At 38.6% G+C, this 16,554-nt stretch overlaps 1 protein-coding gene and 1 non-coding gene across 2 annotated transcripts; one reads left to right on the top strand and one right to left on the bottom strand.

Annotated features, from left to right (window-relative positions):
- The first annotated feature begins 9,680 nt into the window (after positions 1-9,680).
- Positions 9,681-9,753, top strand: TRNAT-UGU (transfer RNA threonine (anticodon UGU)). Its single transcript has one exon. It is a non-coding gene; the product is annotated as a tRNA-Thr (tRNA).
- Positions 9,754-9,902: 149 nt separating this feature from the next.
- LOC143891444 (protein CUP-SHAPED COTYLEDON 3-like) lies at positions 9,903-13,355 on the bottom strand. The gene is made up of 3 exons (XM_077396016.1): positions 12,981-13,355; positions 11,041-11,306; positions 9,903-10,355 (listed from the first exon to the last, which is right to left on the bottom strand). The coding sequence occupies exons 1-3, from the start codon at positions 13,147-13,149 to the stop codon at positions 9,975-9,977; spliced, it is 816 nt and encodes a 271-aa protein (XP_077252131.1). The 5' UTR covers positions 13,150-13,355; the 3' UTR covers positions 9,903-9,974.
- Positions 13,356-16,554: the final 3,199 nt, after the last annotated feature.

Below are 16,554 nucleotides of genomic sequence, written 5' to 3'. Positions count from 1 at the left end.
TATGTGGTTTGCTTGTGGTTTCTATGGTTCTGTGGTTTGCCTCCTATCAGTGGGTCACCAGTCACCCTTCCTAATTAATTATGCTAACCTTAATTAGTTGGTTGGAAAAATCATATAACCACCTAGTCTTTGATTTGATATGATCTTACTAGTTTTATACCAATTTGAAAAGCAGCACTCTCTCAAGTGTAATTTTTCTGGGAATGGCTTTTTTTGATGTAGGGTGGTGTTTCTGCTATTGTTGCTGGATCTTTACTTGCGTGCCTAAGTCCTAACTGATGTGGAATCAAAGATGGGAACAGATAACCAGCAAAATAGAGTTGATTTTATTGATAACATGTTAAAGGAAGATGATAAATACCATTGAAAAAAAGATGATAAATCCGTCCCCAATTTCCTTTCCCCCGCCCCTTTCGATGGTCTTTTAGCCATAGTCCCCTCATAGTCGGTCATCCTCTCTCTCTCTCTGTGTGTGTGTGTGGGGGGGGGGGGGGGGGGGGGGGGAGAACAAAGGCAGCCAAAGCCCTACAAAAACCCAAAATCTGTTTCAGTTCCATTTCATTTCTATTGGTTCTCCTCACGACACAAGCATGCAGACACCACAACCAAAGCCAAGGCAAACAATGAAACTGAGAAAGTTATACCGTGATTACCGACACTGCGAAAATTGGGAGACGGTTTGGTTTGGTCAGAGAAGGGAGAGAAGTTTCCACTTGGGAAAAGGTTTTTGATGAGAAATCATGTAGAGGGGAAAAGTGAGTTGAAGGGTTTGTAGATGTGTGTAAAGAGTAGGGGAGGAAATGCTGACTTGAATGAAATACGATCATAGTTGTCAACCCGTGACTCGACTCGTGACTCGATTTCTTAATTTTATGACTCGTGACTGGACTCGACTTGTGACTTGTAAGAGTCTTTGAAAAGAGTAGAAATGTAGTTGAAAAAAATATCATTATATCTCAAAAGATGAAACATGTAAAAAAAATATAACCCAATTGCACATAGATAAAGCACTAAGCCAAAAATATCCATCCATCCATCCATAATATATACTAAGCACGTAACTTTCCAAATGTCATTCACCTTTTCTAGAAAAAGTTTTCCCTGGAAAGTATTTCCCCCTACATCATGTTTTGATCTTTTGATGGGGTGGGGTGGAGCCCATATTCTATACCCAAGAATAGCATGGGTAGGGTCCACTATTTTACCCTTGATCTTTTGAGCCCATCAAATCTATCCTAACCCATGCATACACCGTAGGATCAACTTTTTTTTCAAATGATTTGGACTAATTATTTTACACCTCATGCTATGATGGGGTGGGGTCCAATATTTAATGACCATGCCTAGGATTGGTGGGGCCTGCTGTCTCTATGCAAACCAATGTAGAAAGTGGGGCCCACCATTTTACCCCTAATGTTATTGACAAGGTGGTGTCCACCGTCCCTACCCAAACTTATGCATTTGACTGGAGCCCGCCGTTTTACATCTCATGTTTTGATGGCGTGGGGCCCACCATTTAATGACCATGCCTAGGATTGGTGGGGCCTGCTATCTCTATGCAAACCAATGCAGAAAGTGGGGCCCACCATTTTACGCCTAATGTTATTGACAAGGTGGTGTCCACCGTCCCTACCCAAACTTATGCATTTGACTGGAGCCCGCCGTTTTACATCTCATGTTTTGATGGCGTGGGGCCCACCATTTTACTAGCAAATAACTACATGCTTGTAACTTACAAAAATAATTAAGTTTTAAGTTCCTACTTCCAAGTTTTCAACCATTAAAGCAAGAAAGCCCAGGCCCAACGACTCGATTCGACTTGTAAGGGTCATAGTTTTTTTACTCGACTCGTAAGAGTCACCAGATGACTCGTAAGAGTTTTCGACAGAGGCTACTCGACTCGACTTGAAAGCCCGGCGACTCGACTCGACTTGAGAGTTGACTCGTAAGAGTTTGACAACTATAGATACGATGCTTCCATTATGTGTGAAGAATAGAGGGCTGGCAGCATTTCCTTATATGAGGACAGCAAAAAACAACCGCTTCAGCCCTCGTGATATGCTTCCCCGCAATCTCCCTCGATTCTCCTCTCTCTTCTCCTTATCCATCTTGGCACCATCTCTCTATATTCGTCTTTTCCTTTAAACCAAAAGAAGATTGCTCATTGTCTCTAATCTCTGTATATAACATGTTAGTGAATGAATATGCCTATGGGTATGTTTATCTTTTGTATATTCCTCTTTATATAAATACATAAGTGAGGGGGAGATTTTCCCAACTCACAATTTCTCTCATTCTCTTCCTCAACATGTTAAACCTAATCTTACCACATCACAAACCATCCATCCCTCAAGGATCCAGGATTAAGTCCCTCGCAATTTGTCAATTTAGAAAGGACCTGGTTAGAAACTCCCTCAATAAGCCTGTTTTGGAAGAGACCCAGATCAAAATTCGGTTGGAAAAGCTCTTCATTCAGCCTGAAGTCAACATTTCTACTGAGACTTCTCTTTTGAGCAGAAAAGGTATTCAAGGGTTCCAGCATATTTTTTTAGCAGACACGTGAATAGACGCACAAATATTCAGGTTGAGTTCAGGAAAGGCAGCATGAGGAGGGATGACCATCCTTGTGAGACTGTGAGCTATGATGTAGTTCTTGGCCTTTGACTAGTGCATCGGAGAAGGACTCATGGGGAGAAAAAAAATTGGCTAACTGCTTGTAAAGGAAATACGGGGGTAAAGGCCGTCAAAGGGGAGGGGGGGCGGGGCGGCGGGGGGAGAGGGAATCCTGTGTGGATTTATCATATTCCAATCTAAAAGAAACAAACAACACAACAAAAGAAAATACTAGCAGTGGTCCACGAACGGCAAGCTGCAAATCCTCTCTAACTGCCAATGAACTCCCTCACACATCGGTTGCAGGTATTTACCACGTAGATTACTGGTGTAAGTAGTCAACAGGGAGGAGGCAAGCATTAGATTTACCTGGAACTTACCTCGTAGAATAGTGGTAAGTAGTGTTTCGCTGTCAACCTTGTCGAGTAGTGGTATAGTGTGTCATTACCAATATATATTGAGAAGAGAGAAAGAGGGAAGAGAGAGAAAGAGAGAAAAAGCTTCATTCTTAAGAATTCCAAGCAAAATTCTACCTTTTTTGTGGATTTTGGCTTGGATTTCACAGGGAGGGGAGACAAGGGTGACACAACAGCAGACATGCAATGATTAACCAGGGGACATCCCTGGTAGTCATCTCCTGGGATGTCAATGCTATATTGGCAACCAAACAAGGAGTTCTGCTGACATGGCACCCAAATGCCAACCAAAACCTCTAAGCCATCCAGGTTGTTGTGCAACCAAACACACCCTAATAGTCCATCCTTTAGTCCTTTATTATTAATAAAATCCCTAAAGTACCCCATTACTGCAACCATTCCAAAAACAAATGCCCCTTTACAACTAAATAATCTCAAAACAGGTTAAAATAAACATTAATGCCTGCACTTGACTTCTCCTAAAACTGAAACATAAAAAAAGGACTTAGCTGATAAGTCTTCTTGAAAAACTTTGAATTTGCTGCTACATCAACTTCCCAGCTGAGAAGAACCCGGTTCTGATGAGTTGATTTCCTTGTACTCTTGCTAAATATGTAGATCTATCTGCTAGAATTCATTTTTTGTAATCCATGTTATTTTCGATGGGTAGTTTGCTCTTCCATTTGATGAGAAATTTCTCTAGCATTCCATCTTGTGTAAGAACTAAGAACAGTCTCAATATCAAAAATATTCTCAATTTCTTCAGTTGGCCATTGAAGAAATTGATCAGCCCACAAATCTGCCCCTCCATTAGACCCCTCTTCATCATGCCCCGAGTAGTATGAATAGGACTGATTTGAGTTCTATTGGTAACTCTAACAAATATGCATTTGGTCTTGTGCAAGGCCCATACTTTTTTGCTTTCAATTTGTGATATGTTCCTTGCGAGAAATCTCCGTTTTCAAGTACACCATAACTTGATCACCCACTTCATACTCTTAACCGTTCTTCACAAATCAGCCCTTCCCTCGTACTAGGCATTATTGGCTTCAATAAATTTTCCTAATTCATGCAATTGCTTTATATTCTGTGCATATGCATTGACATGGTCGCTTATCCGAATATTTTCGAGCAAAGGTATTTGAGTTCAGCATGTGCTTTGGATTCGGCCTTAGGCTACTTTGAATGAAGTGTGACTTGTGGTACCCCTCCTATAACTAAGGGACTTGAAAGACACCTAAATGACACTTGAAAAATTAGAATATCAGCCTTGGGATGGTCCCCATCATTCTTCCACCTTCAGTGCGAGCTAGTATGATTTATCTACATCTCAAGTCCTCGTGGCTACTAAATACGCTATGCTCTGATCTGTAACTTTAGACCTAATAAGTACACAGAAGTAGTATCTCTTCTGATTCAGGTAACCCATTAAGTAGTGCCGAGTTATAGAATTTATCAGCATACTCCCCCACGAGCATATCTTTCTAGCATAGAGATTGATAACTCTTAAATAAATTCTATCTGTAATTGATGGGCAGATAACACACTTTCAATTTTACTTTCATATCCTCCCAATTTGGATGCAGGGCTTACCAACAAGATCATGTGACTCTACTAGCCTTTGCCACCATATCACTGCATCCCTTTTTAACTTATTCTTCACAAAAGTAATTTTCTCTCTTCTAACATGTCTCCATTGAACGAAATCGTCTACAGTGATTGAGAAACCAAAGAAAGTTTCGGGTTGGAGACTACAGTAAAAATCTAGTACTTTGATTTTGACCCTCCTTTTCAAAAATCTGGAATCTGCCTCCAGTAATCATATGGCTTAACTTCTTCTCCCATGCTTTCTTCAAACACCTGGCATGCTGCTGGACCAAGGTTCCCATACTCCGGAAATCGAGTACTAGGGTTTCGTTTTTCCTTCTTGTTATGAAAGGGGTTTTCCTCCAAATCTTTTTTTTATTATTGGTTCTTCCTCCAAATCTTGCATCTATTGCGTCGATTGTAGATTTGTAGTCCAGATTTTCTTTTGGTAAATTGTTGCCCACTTCACCTTTCGTCTAATCATTGGCGTGCGCTGCACGAGTTTCACCTGGCAAACGCCCATAACTAGGTTGCTCCCTGCACATACCTTGTAGTTGTTGCCTGAGGGCAGCCACTTGTCGGGCTAGTTCTACTAACATAAGGACCCTTTGTTGCTGGGTGAGGTTCCTGCCTTTTGCCATGATGATCCAGATCAGAATCAAAGGCGGAAACAGAGAAGCAGCAAAAATAGTTGTTCTTATTGATATATTCTAAAAGAAACGAGCACAACTAATGAAAATCCCTAGTAGTGGTTCTCGTGAATAGGAGTGTAAATGGATATTCGAAAATTTGATAACCGTCCGCATCCGAATCCGTTTAAAGCGAATATTATCCGAATCCATTTCAAGCGTATATTATCCGAATCCGTTTATGAGATATCCGGCTCTTAGCGGATGCGAATCTGGTAAATGGTATATCCGATCCGTTTAACATCCGAATCCGAGAAGTACATGCTTTTTATTTATTATTGATAATATCATTAATATTTATTTTTAGTAATGACACACTGTCTTTTGTTTCTAAAAGAAAAGTGAATTTTCTTTTTAGAAAAAAAAAACAGAAGTGTTTTGGGTGGTCTGGTTTTAGGGTTAGAAAAATTCATTCGAGGAGTAAGAAGGAGAAGAAAGATAAAGAGCTGCAATAAAATGTTCGAATTTACCGGATAAACGGATACGGATAATATCCCAATTCGAATAATATCCGCTGGAATCGAATTTGGTAATTGATATTAAATTACCTTAGAATCCGAATCCGAATTCGGACAGTGTATACAGTAATCGAATTTGTATATAGCCATATCCGATTCGAATTCGATCCGTTTACACCCCTACTCGTGAACAACAAGCTTCAAAATCTTCCCTCCAACTGCCTGTGAACTCCTTAGTCCTTACCCCCATCTCTTAACAGTCACTCCTCTAGTCTTTTATTAGTAAAATCTGCAAAGTATCCTATACTACTAAACACTTCCAAAACAGATTAAAATTGTTGCAGGGTATTGTTAAAGGGCATTATAGTTTGTACATGTAACCCTATTTGGGCATATATATATATATATATATATATATATATATATATATATCATCATATTACATGGGAGCTTTCTAAGGGGCTCCATCTTCTTCCTTCTCTTCTCACAACAACATGGTATCAGAGCAAAATCTGATCCAACGAAAATAACACCGACAAAAAAAAGGAAGGAAAGAAAGGAAGAGACCCTCTCTCCCATCTCTCGCAAATCAGAAGTTAGAACCTTTGGCTTTGCTACTACATCACTAACCCTCATCAAAATCCTGTCATCACTAACCCACTTCAAAATGCTGTGATTCAAGTCTTTGAGTCATCGAATATTTAATAGCAGTATTTTGATTTACGTCCTCTTTCCCATTTAATTGTGCCTTTCAGTTTGCTTATGGCTAACCAGTGGAGTTCTGGAACTCGGACACACTGCAATTTGCCAAGCATGCAAGTCTGTTTCGAGTCTAGCAAGTTGTGAGATGTGTCTCCAAATCTATACTATATATAAATGGAAAACTTGGGTGGCCCCTAAGGTTGTTATATAAAATGTTATAATTGTAATGTTTCCTTTAATTATTAATTATTATATCATTACACTGTTATTATTGCTATTATTATTTGAGATAGGCTAGGACGACTGATGTTGTCTTGATTTGTGAAAACAACCATGATCCAATCCACACTTGGTGTATGTACTTTGTGATTGGGATTATTAATCTGATGGGCCATCACAAGGCAACCCAGTGAGTCCAGATCTTATGCTGAATTGAGATCTCATTCACAAGTTGAGGCGTTAAAAAATCAATGTCTTAAAAACTTTTCAAATGACTTCTTTTTCATCATGCTCAATGGGAAGTCTAGAATAATCCCAAGAGTGGGTGGGATCAAGGGCAATAGGCTGGACTTGTGATGACCAACAATATTCATAAGACACGCAGGCGTGGCAGTTGGTTCATGTTGTACATAGCGTCCATCGCAGAAGGCATTTCGCGGATGGTCTGTTGCATCTGACAGCATCCACCTTGTGAATGAAGACAAAATCTGCTGAAAAGTGAGCCTCTGTGGCTGCTGTCAGATGCAAGAGACCATCTGCGGAATGTCTTCTGTGATGGACGCTAGCTAATCCCTTATTATTATTACTATTATTATTATTAGGGTATCGCTAGCGTCCATCGCAAAGGGGCATTTTGCAGCTGGTCTGTTGCATGTCAGACGAGCCACCTCATGAATGAAGACAACAGCTTTTGTCTCCATTCATGAGGTGGCTAATCTGACATGTGACAGACCAGCCGTGAAATACCTTTTGCGATGGACCCTAGCAAAATCCCTTCTTCTTATTATTATTATTATTATTGGGGTAATAATGATTTGGAACTGTTTTTTCTTTCAGTGTCTGGAGGGAGAAAGAAGCCACTGCTCTCCTGTTCTGCATTCTGGTGCACCATGGCCTAGAACTAACTTTCATAACCAGACCTGCTATCAGAATCTCTGATCAAATTACTTTATGATTTGTGGTTGTAATTCTAAAAGTGTTATGCGTTATTTACAATTTTGTAAATCAATTATTAACTTTTTAACGTATATTTTAATAAATCTTTAGTACACAATTTTTGAGGGCGGGGTAAAGTTTTTCCTTTTCATTGATCCATTGTACACAGTAAATCAAAATGTAAAACCAATCCTATGATTTAATGATACGGCATAAAACTCAATTTGGATGCCTAGATAAGTTCAATGCTTCTCCATAAATTCATGCAAATATCTTTATGGCTCTTCACCGTTAAGTCGGGTGCATTTCAAAACGAATTCAGTGGCAAAGTGGTAAAATAAACTTTTAGGATATTTGGAATATGTTCTTTTACTTAGATTACAACGGACCCTTACGCCCTGTTTGGATTGCATGATTTTTTATTTTTTTTTTAAAGTTTGGGAGGGAAAAATTTACGACGGATCCAATTCAAGTTTTATTTAAAGGGACCTTCAATTTACGATGATATACCTCTAAATTAACCATAAACATATTAGTCTACAATCTTTTTCTTGTAATCCAAATGGAGCTTTATGGAAAAGTTCCTTGGAAAAAATTTCTTTGGAAGTGAGATTTCTAATGCTTGGTAGACACATTTGCCATGGTTTTGTTCCAAAATAGTTTTTTTTCCCCGGAAAATTTGAAACCTAAAGACTGAAATACATGGATTTTGAAAATTATCACGTGCCTTTTTATTTTTTTTAGAAACTTTTTTAGGGATTGTTGAAATACAAGTCTTAGCTGCTTTTATGGGCCACTAGCAAAATGACATGTGGAGATGGATGGACACCCAGAGAGAATTTTATGGTTTTCATAGAGTATATTGTAGGGCTGCAACAGGGTTGGGTTGGGTTGGGTTTTTCAAAACCCTAGCCCAACCCTGGATCCCATTATCTCGGCCCTGACCCGCCCTGACCCTGAGTCAGGGCCGAAAAACCTGAACCCATTGCCTGCCCTACAGGGCTCAGTGCTGGCCCTGGACTGCCCTGATTGGGCAGGGCCGGGCCGGCCCTAATTGACCCTAGTGCAAATACCTGTTAAGAGTGCCAAAAATAAAGCAACCACTTATCATATAGAAAAAAATGATCAATAAATAGAGAAAGGGAACAAAATAAGAAAATATGAATTCAACAACATAACAAGCAACAGAGACAATTAATAATAATAATCTAAAGAAACATCAATCCAAGATAATAGAAAACATTAGCAAAAGAAACATGCACAGATGATTCAATTCTATAATAGAAAACTTAGGGTCGGGCCGGGTCATGGTACCCGAGGCATTAACCCAGAACCCGACCCGACCTGACCTGAGTCAGAGTCTAAAAAAATGAACCCTGACCCGCCCTCAGGGTTGGAAAATCCAGCCCTGACCTTATTCGGGCTCAGGGCGGGTCAGGGCTGACAGGGCCAAACTTGCACCCCTAGTATATTGTTACATGCCCAAAGCTAGAGAGAGAGAAAATAGCAGATGAGTTCTTGGTACATATTCAAAAAAAGAAAAAAGAAAAAAGAAGAGACCAAGGTTCTTCCAAACTTATTCGTAGGAACTAGTCTCCTCGTCTGAAACCTGGCTGCTCTCCGCATCTTCCCTGCTAGTCGATTCGTCTTAGGGGAGGCCATATGAGGTAAGTGCCTTCAGAACATAGAGGCCTTTATGACCCTGGCCTGTAAATGGCCCTTTATGAGCCTCTAAAATATCTTTCAGGCCATGACCAATGCCCCAGTTGGTCCTATACATGTGACCAGCTATCAGGAAAAGAATTGCAATAGCTAAATGATGGTGTGCAATATCGGTCAGCCACAGACCCCCTGTTACAGGATCTAATCCTCCACGAAAAGTAAGAAATTCTGCGTATTTTGACCAAAAATGAGATTCCTGATTGGATCAGGAATCCCATTGAATTTATCCTATTTTTCCACTCTTTCTTTTCTATAATCTACCGTCTTCCTTATACAATCATCTGATGAGGTATCACCCCATCCCGAATTCCTATTCACGCACTATTTCTGTTATATGAGCCCGCTTAGCTCAGAGGTTAGAGCACCGCATTTGTAATGCGATGGTCATCGGTTCGATTCCGATAGTCGGCTATTTTCCAAGTGAAAGAATTTATTTTTATAAATAATACAATTGCGATATTTACACACAACAAGAGCAATATTTGCATCCCAACCTGCCAATATTCAACAACATAATTACATACTATCTATCCCTCAAATCCTAATCATAAACAACCCCATATTACAAACAAAATCTAATAATGATAAACTCAAAAGGCAAGCTATAAGACTCTCGTATCCTCAAACCTCATTCACCCTAAATTTGGAAGCCCTCCATCCCCCAACTTTTGATTTCCAAAACCCATATCCAATAGAAAGCCATACTCATCTCCATCTGTAGCATTTTTTTCATTGATGGCTGCACTATCCATCTCTTGGGGAAACCCAAGAAAACTATAGTGCAAAACTGATAGATTTAGGAGGTTATTTGGAGGAATGCTATCCTCTTGCTGTGGGATGTTGGAAAATGTGGTCATTTGCTTATACCCATTTGGCAAGCTTTGGTCAATGGGAGGATATGACCCCATATTTAGAGCAGAGCAACCAATGTTGTCATGATCAAATGCAAACCTAAATTTGGTGGAAGACTCTCCCTGGCTTTTGTTAAAAACTCTACATAACACCCAATCTTCCTGTCAATGGATATTATAACCAAATTAGAGCATAAAGAGAGAAGAAATATTTGAAGCAATCAAAGTAGAGTATAAGATAAACAAATGTCAAATGTCATCATCACGGCTATGTTTCGATAATGCGGCGATTTCACCTCATTTCACTCTGTTTAAAGCAGCTGTCAAAGGCCATTACAAGACTCTAAAAGCTCTCGTCAGCCAATTAAAGTGTAAAACAAGGTGAGTTTGCCCCATTAACAAAACATTGTTGCACTAACTCATCTTGTCTTTTATTATTTAACTAAGGCTATTTCAATTCACAAAAAGCTCTTAAAAGCCAATTAAACCAGAAAATACAAGATGTGTTAGTGCAAGTATCAAATCATGCATGGTAGTGCCAATATCAGTAGCATATATATATAATATATTGATATTGGCACTACCATGTTTTGATTATAGATATGAATTCAACTTGTCCCATATGCTTTAACCAGCTGTCGAAGGCTGTTGACACCATTTTGGGAATTGTAACAGCTAGTTAAGAATATAGGACAAGATGAGTTCGCCCCTATTATCAAAACATGGCTGTGCTGATATTATTTCCCTATTTATATGTGTAGCATGAAAGCTGCACATATTTAGTGAATTACCAAAGTGCTATAAGCTGGTGTATTAGTGTCTGCACATGTGAGGGTAGGGGTGCAACCTTAGGAGGCATATATGGGTTCTCTAGCCGAAACTCGTGCATGACCCAATCAGTCTTGATTCCCTTTGGAGCTCTTTCACCGTAGAAAACTAAGGTCTTTCGCATCCCAATTATCACTTTCGTAGTAGTATCAAACACCGGTCGATCTTTTCCAGTGGCTTTCCAGTATCCGGCTTTTGTCGCCCGATTTGCACGCAAACCGTTGGTGTATTTACGGTCGCGAAAGCTGAAGAAGTACCACTCATTGGCCCCTAGCTTAGCCACATCTGAGATTATAAAATATAAATCAGTAAATAATCAACCACCAAAGTATACTAGTTTTGCATGGATATTTTTCATCAAAACATTACCAATGAGACATGACTGTTCTCTCTCTCTCTCTCTCTCTCTCTCAATGTGTGTTGAGTAAATTTTGTATTACTAATTCATGCTAATTTCAATCATATAATTTTTACAACTAAGAAACTCACATGGGTCTATACTAAACCTTAGGAGCACACCTCACATCTACTTTACTGAGTGCAAAATGATGTTCATTTCTCTTTGATAAGATCTTTTGTTTACCCTTTAAAGGCTAATAGTGCCTTTTAACTTCATAAACACCCTGTAGAAGTTGCAACACCCTTATCAATTCCAGCTAGCATAGGGCTTAACACTTTCTATTCCATGTTCTCAACCCAAAGGTGAGGTGGAAAGAGGTTTTGGGACCATTAAGGTTTTGGTTTCCTTCCAAGTCTTTTTGTCTACTTGGAGCTTTTGTCTTGTCTATCTCTATCTTTTTTCAATTGGGTGTAACTTAGCTGGGGGAAAGGAGTTTCCATAACCATAGAGTTAAATATCTGGGGGCAATACCGACCTTTATTTTCAATAATGGCATGGCTATTATTGATCATGATTAATGATTATTTTGAGCTTGAAATTACTAATATCTATTACCTATTCTTAAGAAAAACCAGAATTTTAACCTAATACCTATTCTTAATCATGATTAATGATTATTTTGAGCTTGAAATTACTAATTTTTTTTTTTTATATTATATTTCGCAATTCCCTATCAAACTAATAAATTTGAACTGACAATTCCTTTTTTTTTTTTTTTTGAAAATTGATATCAATTATGGTTTTTTATGATTGATGAAAAATTATATGATTTTTCCCAATAGAGAAAGTAAAATAGATATTAAATAAATTATCTACAATTAATATTTTTTAACATATAAGTTTGAATTATCTATAATTAATACATCAAATGGACTTCATATTAAACCCCTTTGTTTGCAAAGATACACCCGTCTCTTTAACTTTTAACCCTTTCATTCATTTACATGGCTTCTTTGGATTGCAACAGCGAATGAGAGTGTTTAAAAATTAAAACAAATGTATGCTCCCTACAAAAAAAAAATGGATAAATTTATTCTTGGCTATCTCTAGTGTGTAAAATTATGTTGCAATGGATCAAGTTTTGGAAAACCCAAATAACGTTATATTTGCTTCTTCAAAACAATTAAGCATTATTAAATACACAAGGGCCATGAAGTCATGTCACAAATTCAGTCCCGGCTAACCCACCAAAAGATGGAAAATAGACCACCAATTATTTCTGGTCTGTGTGTGTGTGTGTGTGTGAGAGAGAGAGAGAGAGAGAGAGAGAGAGAGAGAGAGAGAGATTCCCAGTTCACCCACCAAAAAAATGAAAAATAGACTACCAATTATTTCTGGTGTGTGTGTGTGTGTGTGTGTGTGTGTGTGTGTGTGTGAGAGAGAGAGAGAGAGAGAGAGAGAGAGAGAGAGAGAGAGAGAGATTCCCAGTTCACCCACCAAAAAAATGAAAAATAGACTACCAATTATTTCTGGTGTGTGTGTGTGTGTGTGTGAGAGAGAGAGAGAGAGAGAGAGAGAGAGAGAGAGAGAGAGAATTAGGCCATGCAAGGGTCACTCACCTGGTAGCTGCCATGGCTCACACTTGTGCAAGTCTACCTCCACCAAAGTTCCATTTGAGGGTCCCTCATTGGCAATCTTTCTATAAAGATAATGGCAGACCAACTCTTCATCACTTGGGTAGAACCTAAACCCTGGTGGCAGTGTAGCCTCTATATCTCTTAAACCCATATTTGTCTTGGATAGAGGCTGTGGATGAAAGAATGGAATATTGCAGGATTTGAGTTCAGATACTAACTAATTTAGACAGGAATTCTCTAAGATTGACAAAAGGTGGTTTGGTCTATAAAAAAGCTTAAACTCCCTAGTTTGAGTTTGAAACTTGGAATATTAGATAGAGAAGATGATGGACAAAAAAGTAGTCAGGTCATGCATGATTGGGTGTTCCTTTGCAATTTCATGCATACTTTTCGAATTCACAGATGTTAGGACCTTATGCTTTTGTAATAAGCTTTAACAAAAATCATAGCCACAAGAAATCTTCCTTCATACTCATCTCATCTTGTGATGCTATTTATAGTTAAAATGTAGGGATTTCAAGGCATTTATTTATGGTAAATATATGTATATATAATGTACTTTACAGGGAAATATTTATCTTCTAGCTAGGTGTCTTCGTCATTTAATTAGATAGCCTTTTCGATGTAGTTGTCACAGCATCAAGAGAAAGACCCCACACAGGATTTGATTAATGGGAGTTTTGCCAAGGGTATATTCGTGGCATTCTGTTAATCAGTAAGAATTGGCCCGCAAGAAAAGGAAGAAAATTTATGGCAGCCCATGTTTGGCAACCATGAAAAATTATTTCACGGAAATACTGGAGTGCCCAACTGCTGAGAATGAGAGAGGGGATTTTGGTTGGCATTTGGGTGTCACATCAGCAAAATTCCTTGCTTGGTTGCCTATACAGCACTGAAATCCCTGGAGACTCCGAGGGATGTCTTCTAGTCAATCATTGCATGTCTAGTCAATCATTGCATGTCTGCTGACGTGTCACCCTTGTCCCCTCATGAAATTCAAGCCAAAATCTACAAAAGAGGTGGAATTTTGCTTGAATTTCTTGAGAATGGTGCTCTCTCTCTTCTCTCTCTATACTGGTATTGATACCCCCTACCACTATTCTCCGAGGTTGATAACCAAACACACTACATACCACTATTTTTTTTAACGGCAAAGAATTATATTAAAGGAAAAGGAACACAAGGAAACCCTGACGATCAAGAAGATTGATACATTGAAAGAACAAATCACAAAGCCACTCCAAGAAAACACGGGGAAGGAAATCGAAGACTTCCAAAGACGACCTCGAGCAACCATCCCTTGCTAGCCTATCGGCCTCTGAATCAGACGATCTCTTTACATGAAATATCGGATCCTCCCACTAAGTTTGATATTTCATCATTCCACTGAGCAAATCTCCACGGAAAAGAGATGATCTAAACCACTTTATCACATTTAAAAAATCGCACTGCACAATTACTTTGTCTAAGCAATCTTTCTCTAACATCTTTTTTCCTCCCACCTTCCATCTCTGCTCATTCTCATAACTGGCCCCCCTAATATTCCTTGGAAATTTTTTTCATGGTTGAAATGTAGAAAATGGTCGTTAGGGAAAGCAATTATTGGCTAAATACTATATCCGGAAATAGATTTTTTGTCCTTTTCTCTATGGAGCATTATATATGGAAATAAAGACAGTGAGCTTCTGTCCTATCTGCATGAATACAGTGATAAATGCGAACTGATTCCAGTGTCTGAGTTTTCATTGGTTAGCAAGAAAAGAAAAAAAACACAAATAATAGAGCTTATGATTCACTATGAGGTGGCAAAAACTTTAAACTTCACCCACAAGTGAAAAGTCAAAAATAGCCCTATTATTTTCTACAGATAAAATTTTTATAATATAAGAATTCCACAAAAAGTAGGGACATATTGGTCTTCTTACCCCCACGACAGTCGTCCAAGGCCTTCACTCGTATCAAGGTTCGAGGAAAAAGGCTCCCAAAAAGACAAAAATACCCATATTACCATGAAAACTACAGGCATTGCCAACAACAATCAGCAAGGGCAATTTTGACAAATTACCATGACTGAACTTTAAGCCTAGCCCTGATATGAATGTGAACTCTCTGTACATTGTATCAAATCATGAGTATCCAAAACAGGGGAAAAATGCCAATTATTGCAATATATGAATTTTAGGGTTTCTCTTTTTAGGGTTTTGTGTGGTAGAAAGAATCAAGGCTTTATATTCCACCCTCACAATCATTTTTCTGTAAAAACAAGCAAAAGGGGTTGAAAATTTCATTTCCCCAATGATAATAAGTCTTAAGAATTTCAATCAAAAGTTAAACTGTGATTTACTTATAAGTTAAAAAAAACACAAGACAATTTTGGCCATAGTTAGGAAATTTATGGCAACTTGGAGAATATTATGAGAATTAATGTTCTTGAATATAGGGAATCATTTTCATTCAAGCTTCATTTAGTTTTCTTTTGAAGGGGGGGGACCATAGAAAATTTGGAGAATTCTGTCAAGTTTTCGTAAGAATCGCTTCATGGATTATCAAATTCTTGAAAATCAATTAAAAAATAAACTAGAGGTGTGAAAAAAAAAATGTAATATTTAACATTATAATTATTATTGAATAAAACATTTTTTAATATAAAAAAGTGATTTACTATGTAAGGGAAATGGAAAAATGTAAGACAAGAACAACATAGCTCAATCATAAGACAAGAACAACATAGCTCAATCCATCCTTTACAAAAACAAAAAAAAAAAGTATTAAAAGAATAGCTTTGTCATTTTGTTCATAACCAGTGTAATTTTTGGAGGGAATGTCATGAATGTTCGTTTATCTTTCATCGTCATTTCATTCTCACAGAAAATGACATTCTGATGCTGAGTTTTCCTTCATAGATTAGACATTCTGTTGTCTTTCGAAGATTGAGGAGATAACTTGAGAAAGAGGGGAAAAGGTTGTCTACAAGCATTGTAGAGAGCATTCTCCGGCAGGAAGCATGGCCAAAATGTCGGTTGTTCTCGCAAAATAAAAATAAAAATTCCCACATCAGAGAAGTGGATGGGCTTATAAGGACTTGTGCACCCTCCCTATAACCACTAGCTTTTAAGGGTGAGTTCTACCCGGGTCCAAACAAGTGGTATCAGAGCCGGGGCGTGTTAACCCCGGTGTACCGCCGAGGATGGAAAAAACCCATGGTGAAGATCTCAGTAACCCCGTTATGCCTCCGAGGACGTAAAAAAACCTTTGGGGAAGATCTCGTAGTTCCCACATTGATCCCGCATGGAGGGACGACATTGTCCACTTTGCTTCTGCGTGGACGGGGAGATTGTTGGGGGTTCCACCCAAAAGCGAAAAAAATCCCATTTCCGAAAAGTTGATGGATGTGGATTGGGTTATAAGGACTCGGGCACCCACTCCTCAACGGCTAGCTTTTAAGGGTGAGTTCTACCCGGGTCCCAACACGCTTCCACCCAAAAGCGAAAAAAATCCCACTTCCGAAAAGTGGATGGATGTGGATTGGGTTATAAGGACTTGGGCACCCACTCCT

This window comes from Tasmannia lanceolata, unplaced genomic scaffold (assembly GCF_043159265.1).
Source record: "Tasmannia lanceolata isolate RefF3 unplaced genomic scaffold, GAP_Taslan_0.1 ptg000013l, whole genome shotgun sequence".
Lineage (NCBI taxonomy): Eukaryota > Viridiplantae > Streptophyta > Magnoliopsida > Canellales > Winteraceae > Tasmannia > Tasmannia lanceolata.
The sequence above is the reverse complement of the archived record's forward strand: the minus strand, read 5'-3'. Positions and strand labels throughout refer to the sequence as shown.